The sequence below is a fragment of the Paramisgurnus dabryanus genome, chromosome 2 (genome assembly GCF_030506205.2).
Source record: "Paramisgurnus dabryanus chromosome 2, PD_genome_1.1, whole genome shotgun sequence".
NCBI classification, from domain to species: domain Eukaryota; kingdom Metazoa; phylum Chordata; class Actinopteri; order Cypriniformes; family Cobitidae; genus Paramisgurnus; species Paramisgurnus dabryanus.
Window position 1 is genome coordinate 24094645 of NC_133338.1, and position 7408 is coordinate 24102052.

General features: G+C 36.1%; 1 protein-coding gene across 1 annotated transcript; it reads left to right on the forward strand.

The window, feature by feature from the left end:
* Positions 1-5915: 5915 nt before the first annotated feature.
* On the forward strand, positions 5916-7177 carry msmp1 (microseminoprotein, prostate associated 1). The gene is made up of 3 exons (XM_065248551.1): positions 5916-6366; positions 6557-6665; positions 6750-7177. Exons 1-3 carry the CDS (start codon positions 6264-6266, stop codon positions 6916-6918), a joined length of 381 nt encoding a protein of 126 aa, XP_065104623.1. The 5' UTR covers positions 5916-6263; the 3' UTR covers positions 6919-7177.
* Positions 7178-7408: the final 231 nt, after the last annotated feature.

A 7408-nucleotide genomic window follows, 5' to 3' on the forward strand; every position in this document is an offset into this window, starting at 1 on the left:
AATTCTGAACAGCAGGTGGACAAGACATTTTCAATTGCTGTCCTTGGAGAGCCTGACATCAACATGATGTTTTCCAAGTATCTGCAATAAACATTTTATGTTTTTGTTTGTGTATACTGAGACCAAAATAGGTTGTACTTCCCATAAAGTCATGTAAAGTGTGTTTCTTACTGAAAAAAAAACAAACTGTTCTTGAATTTACATTCATTGGCAGCTTGGCATCTGATCACCTGCTTCTAAAACGTCCCCCCTGCACATTAGTGTGTGGTTTTATGATGAGTCAGAACAGGACCACAGTCCATGACATGCTTTCCTTGGGATTAAATAGAGGATTAGGCTCGTTGCCACCCCTCATGTGTTCCAAACACTCATAGAGGGAACTCTGCTTACTTGCTCCCAAGCTTACCCTTACGAAAATTAAACATGTTTTTTTTTGTGGTAAAAGTGTAGTAACCATGTTTTTTTATTATTATCAGCAAAACCATGGTTTTACTACAGTAACCATGGTGTAACTATGTTTTTCTTTTTAATTAATTTTGTGGTAACCATGGTTTTAATTCAGTAACTATTTTTTTTGTTTGTTTTAACTGTAGTAAAACCATGGTTAATTTCCATAGTTAAGGGTAAAGCTACATACCTTTGAGTTGGAGCCAAAAGGGATAGGGCCCGGCAGACATGAATGTCAAGGATGGCTTTACTGAACAGTATTGGCTGAATAATTTTGGTTCTGATTCTTTGAGGTTTTTTTTGCATTTCATTGTATAATATGTGTTGGTGGTTTTAAATTCATTGTAATCAAATCACAGAAAGGTAGCAGATTTAGTTTAGTCAAGATTTAGTTTGTCAAATAATAGTTCTGAATAGAAACATATTTCATTTATTAAATTATTTCATTTATCATTATTTGATAAAATTTTTTTATCATTTATTATTCCCTTTTATTTATTATTCTTTATTATTTTTATATACTGTATATATTTAGTTTCTGGGTTTTTTCATTCCATCTTCCATTGTTCCATTCTACTTTTCTTAATAATGTTTAATGTTATGTTTGCGCTGCATCTTTTAATGTTGATATGAGTCTCTGAAGGTCTCCATTTCAAGGTTTTTATTAAAGATTTTAGTAACACTTTACAAAAAGGTTGTATTCGTAAACATAATTAAAATGTGCACTAACAATGTGGTTTTTCAGCATTTCTTAATCTTTGTTAATATTAGTTCATGTCAATACAATTGTTCATGTTATCATGGTGCATTAACTAACATTAACAGCTTTAAATTAGATATGTATTAGTAAATGCTAAAATTAACATAAACTAAAGTTAATAAATCCTGTAGAAGTATTGTTCATTGATAGTTAATGCATTGACTAATTGTTAACAAATACAACCTTATTGTAAAGTTTTACCAAGGTTTTTTATTAAATTGATCATATTTATTTTGGCAATATATAGATCCAACTATAGATAAGATTTGCAGATCTTATAGATCCAATTTCACTAGATCTCTTCCTCTCGCTCTCTTTATCAGGAAATGACTAAATAGGGATAATTTATATCCCTATTTATTATTATAAATAATAAAGATGGTATATTAAATAAACTTAGATGCATTCTCAATGGTCTGACTAACTTTGTTAATGGTCTGACTAACTTTGTCGATGGTCTGACTAACTTTGTTAATGGTCTGAGTGACTAACTTTGCTGATAGTCTGACTAACTTTGGCTATGGTTCACTGTAAAACCCGACAAGTTCAGTGTACTTAAGAATTTTGTGGAAACTTATTACAACAACAAGTAAACAAGTTAACAACATCAAAAATATTAAGTAAACCCAGACAAAAAATTTTAGGTAAAGATAACTTAAAAAATTTCAGTTAACCCAAATTTAAATGTTTACGCTTCATTTTATTTAACATTTAAGTACACTACAGATAAATCTACTGTTTATTATAAGAACTGTTTACCATATTTTTTTTTGTATGTTGTACTTAAAACTATTTACTATTTCATTTTTGTTCACAATTCACAGAAACAGATCATGTGACTCATGAAAATGTAAGACCAGGGCTGCGTTCAGCCCCGACAAAACGTTGCACAACGTTTATTAAACTGAAACGGTGATGCATTGAACACCCTGTTGTGATGACGCAAGAGTTGCAACTACGGTAGCTGAGAGGCCATTCTTTGTGTTCTTTTTTAATTGTTTCTAAAGCCTGATGAAATCGTTATAAATTTGTGTTTAATACTGTTATATACCCTCGATGTTACAGTCACTGACCTTGCCGTCCAGAATGAAAGACAACATTCCAACTTGAACCCATTGAGGGAGCTGTCTCTTTACTATCGCGTGGTTTTATACATCTTGCCGCTGATTGGGCTGACATTTCTGACACACCCACCAAACAAGAGAAAACGCTTCTAAAACCTGTTGCATTCCGTTGCACACCGTTTCCAGGAAACATGTCGTTCAACCCGGAAACCGTAGCAAAACGTTGCGCACCGGTGTGAGATTGAACGTGCCCCTTTGTAAGTGTGTTGAGACTGAACTCAGTGCAGACTTTCACACAGTTATAGTTTATATGATATCATAAAGCAACACATATCCGACCTACGGCGTAAGCACAGGCACTACACTTCTGAATGGTGGTAAGCGCAAAACAAAAAGAATTGCAAACTCTTCAAAATCTCCAAGATAAATAAATGTTTAACACTATTAAGTCTTTCTCTTTACTGAAAACCACATAAAATATCACTTAATTAAAAAAATGCTCTCGTATTGCAGACTCATGCAAAGCATGCTGGGAACTGGAACCTCCTCAACCAATCGTGCTGATTTAACTTTAAACTGAAGTAAATTTGCAGTGCCAGACACTTTCTTAGCTTATCTTGCGAATTGAACTCATCACAACCACCAAAAGTTTGTAATTATTTACAGTGTTTGTTACAATGAGGCTGTGGTATTGAAATGACTCCGTTTGGAAGTAATAAATAATTTTTTTTGAGTTCTTTGACTCATTTTATTTGAGTTGTTAGAACTTAAAATGGTGAACTTGTTGAAAACACATAAAAATCTTAAGTTTAATAAACTTTTTCACAGTTTTGAGTTCAGTTCACTCATTTTAAATGAGTATGTTGTACTGTTTGGGTTTACATTGTTGAAAAACAAAAAAGAAGACTCATGGAATACTTTCTACATGGAATACTTATATATTACAGTAACTGTAAAGAATAATAAAAATAAGAATAAAAGTGAATGATAAAATGGTAAAAACACAATAAATGAATAATATAGTTCAATTAATGACAAGTGAAATAATAAATGAAATAAAACAGAAAATGTATGTTTCAGATTTAGCAAAACCTATTAGATTTGTTTCTTATATAAGGAATAATTTACGGTGGGCCATTGAATTATAAGAAAATAATGCACACCCAAGGTGGTTATGCGGCACGACGTGAAACGGAGTGGGTGTGCATTATTTTCGTATGATTCAAAGGACCGAAGTCAATTATTCCACTCTGGTGCCTATTTTTAAGACATTTTAATTTAAAGGTTAGGTGTGCGGTTATTGAAAAATAATCAACACCTATGGAACATTTCTCAACCAATAAGAATAAAGCATTCAACAGACCCGTGATATGAACAGAAAATATTAAAGGGGTAGTTGAACCAAAAAACTAAAACTTTCTCATTGTCTTTCTTTGTTCTTCTTAAAGGCGCTCTAAGCGAATTGACGCGTTTTAGATCTTAAAACATTTTTTGTTACATACAGCAAACATCTCCTCACTATCTGCTTGCTGCCTGTCCGCTGATCAAACTGTAAAAAACGCGATCTCTGTAGACAGCCCAGGCTTCACAAACGGCAATAACAACATAGTGGCCAAACCTTTAGCATCACAAAACAAAACAAAGTGTTCCAGCCAATAAACGACAAAAAGGATTTTGGGGTGGGAGCTGGGCGCGTTCATGAAAGCACGGAAGGGAGGGGGAGGAGTTAGCTACGCTCCGTCTGTTTGAAAACAGTTCAAACGTCAACATAAACTAACGTCGCTTAGAACGCCTTACACCCAAAAGTATTGTTTTAGGTTTTCTAGTTACTTATTTGAAAGTAGATGATGACCAAGACATATCTACAGTATGTTGTTCCAGTTGTTACACATTATTTAAAAGTGAACATCCTAAAAAACGCCTAACCAGCAGTTCAGGTATAGAATATGGACTGAAAGACCATATTCTCTGAAAAACAGGTCAAGACGTTTATCAAATAATGCATTGGTTCTCAAATCCAGTCCTGGAGTGTGTGTGTGTGTGTGTGTGTGTGTGTGTGTGTGTGTGTGTGTGTGTGTGTGTGTGTGTGTGTGTGTGTGTGTCTCTTAACTGACAGTTTATTTAATGGACCTCTCTAATAATGAGCTGATGATTTAAATGATGTGTGCTAAATGTCTCCCTTATTAGAAAAGTCTTATTTATTAAAAAATGTTCATACATTTTAACCATTGATGTTCCTCCATGCAAAGACTGCAAGTTATTGCAATGTTAAGTGTTAAGTCTGAAGCCAATTATGTAAGTTTGTAAACAATTTGCTGTCTTTATAATTTCACAATTAATATATTTTTTTAAACAAATGTTTCTTTATAAAAAATATGGACAAACATATTTTACAAAGGGGTCCCTCACTAAGGGGAAGTTTCCCCGACAGGGCTTATCCTAGTCCCAGACTAAAATGCATGTTTGAGCTTCCTTAATTTAAAAACATCTTGCACTGACATATCTTAACATATTCCAGTGCTATTGATGCACACCAGTATTTGTTTTCTAAGATATGTTTATTAAAACTTCTTAAATGTTTTAATATAACTAAGACCTAGTCCTGGATTAATCTAAACTTTCTGGGAAAGGTTTATCATATGTGGGTGTCCATGCTATCAAAAAGTTTGAAAACCCCATAATATAGTTACATAAGTTATTTACCAAACGTGTGCTTTTATAGTTACAAACTTCAATAGCCAACCAAGTTCAATCATCGACCAACCAAATATATGTGAAATGTTGCTCAATTCCCATTTGGCAACTTTTACAGCTCTTATTTGACACAAATCACGCCACATGAGGCTGAAATGTCTCAATGTGACAGCAGTTCTAACACTCAAACAGGACTGAATGTTTCTCCCCTTAGGTGCATGGCCGGAGCAGAGAAGAGACTGTGAGTCACTTTGTCCAAACCGAGGCACTAGTCAGAGCCACAGAGCAGTAGTACCACATGTAGTACACAGGGAGGAGCTTTCAACACCTTTCAGACTACTGTGGGGTGACACAGACATGAACGCTACGAACAGAACTTTGTGGTGCCCAAGGGTCTCCTTAGAAAACGCCTGTTTCTTCTATCGCACAATTTTCCATGTTGATAGCAAAGATGACGAGAGATGAGCTAATGTGCGAATGAGTATGTAATGTTTGGTTCAGGCTCAAAGAGTGTTACCTTCTCGGCATCCTCTCAAGCACCGGTCCCTTGTGCTTGACACCAAACTAGGATCCTTCAGAAGAGCAGTTCAAGAATATAACTTCATCTTCTCGGTTAATAAACACATACCCACCTGCCGCAGTTGTGCAATAAAAGTCCAATCCTGCATTTATGAGCTTTCTTCTTCACATCTTCATCTGGACTTGGCCCACATTTGGTCAATGACAGGAGACACGGCCATGACATCATCAGCATGAGCTCAGTCCAAGAAAGCATACAAGGGTCACCATAACCTGAGGAATACAAATGCTTGGCTATGCTTGTGTGTTTGAAGATCACCTAGTAACCATTTGGTGATGTTTATCAGCGACAACCTGTTGACCGTCCTCAGCTTTGTTCGTGTGTGACATCACTTTTACTTTATCAGTTGAAAAATGGACAAATGCTTTACATGGTCATTCATATCTCATCTGCCCCAATTTTTCTTTCTTTGCTTTCACCCCTACAAGCTCTCTTCTCCACCTCTCTTAGTCATCCCAGGATGTGTCAGAATTTCTATAGTTTTTCAGGGTCATGCCCAGTGGAGCGGAGAATGGCAATCACCGGAGAGAAAGAACAAGTGATGCCAAGCCACAGCTTTTTCCTTTACACCCCCCCCAAAAAGCTAACCTGCCCCCACCCCAGAGACACACCTTAGGTAGGGGGTAAACCACTCCTCTCACCGTGTGCTCATGGACGCAAGAGGGGGTATATATGGAGGTACGAAAACGGAGATTCAGACAGCGACTCGACAACAGAGATGGATACCATGGTGAGACGCGGCACAATGATGATCCTCATCAGCTCTTTGGTCTGGACGACATGTTCGGCAGCACCAATGCAGTGCCACTTCAACTCTCAAGGTGAGACCAGGTGCACTGTGCCGCATGATCATCCCGAAAACATCCCATAATCATTCCTTTAGCTTTGTTTAGTTTGAAGTGCACTTGTGGACCAACCGCTCTCAAGGCTTTGATTCTATTTGATTACAGATATTAAAAATGTGTGATTACTGGAATCTGACAAATGTTTTTCAATGTCTTTTTATCACAGCTCTGTGTGAGTATGAAGGGAAGCAGTACTCAATGGGAGACAGCTGGATGGAGCAGGGCTGTTTGCAGTGCACCTGCCTGCACCCAGTGGGTGTGGGATGCTGTGAGACGTAAGAGCTATAACACAAATGTCCTAGTAGATGTTTTGATTTATTTTAAGTATTGGACTAAAGATTGAACTTGATTATTGACAGTGTGCATCGGCCTGTGGACTTTCCTCCTTGGTGTGAAGTCCGAGTTGAAACCTTGACCTGTCAGGTCACTCTGGTGTTGGCATCTGATCCTCGTCTGCCATGCATCCCTGGAGAAGATACCAACAATCTCCCGAGACATGGGACCATCAACATGAAACTAGCAGGTTAGCATGGAGGGAAGCGTTAAATCACCTGCCTGTCAGCTGTCATTTGAATTACTCTTAGCAACTGTATTCACAAAACATAACCATATAAGCTGCTCAAATGTTGCATTTTAACAAAAGCAAAGATGTGGTATGATAGGTAAAGATCCCTGTATTGATTTTTTTTCTGAATTATGGAAAGTATCAGTGTAAGCATGTTATTCAAGTTAGTACCAACAGTCATTAACACCGCATGTCCTGTTGTTTTAAATTTTCATCTGAATTTTTTGCATGCTAAAATTTTATTCATTCTAAAGAGAAAATGTTTCTCAATTTAAGCTTTAAAGAATAAATGTAAAAAATAAAACATAAGCTTCTCTTTTTATTAATTCTGTGTCTTTATCATGTATACACTCATGTAAATAAGCAAAGTGATGTATTAAGAGAAAAAAAGTATGTTTTGTATCTAGACTGCTTAAATAAACTTATAGTAAAAAAAAAAAATCAAATTTAGTT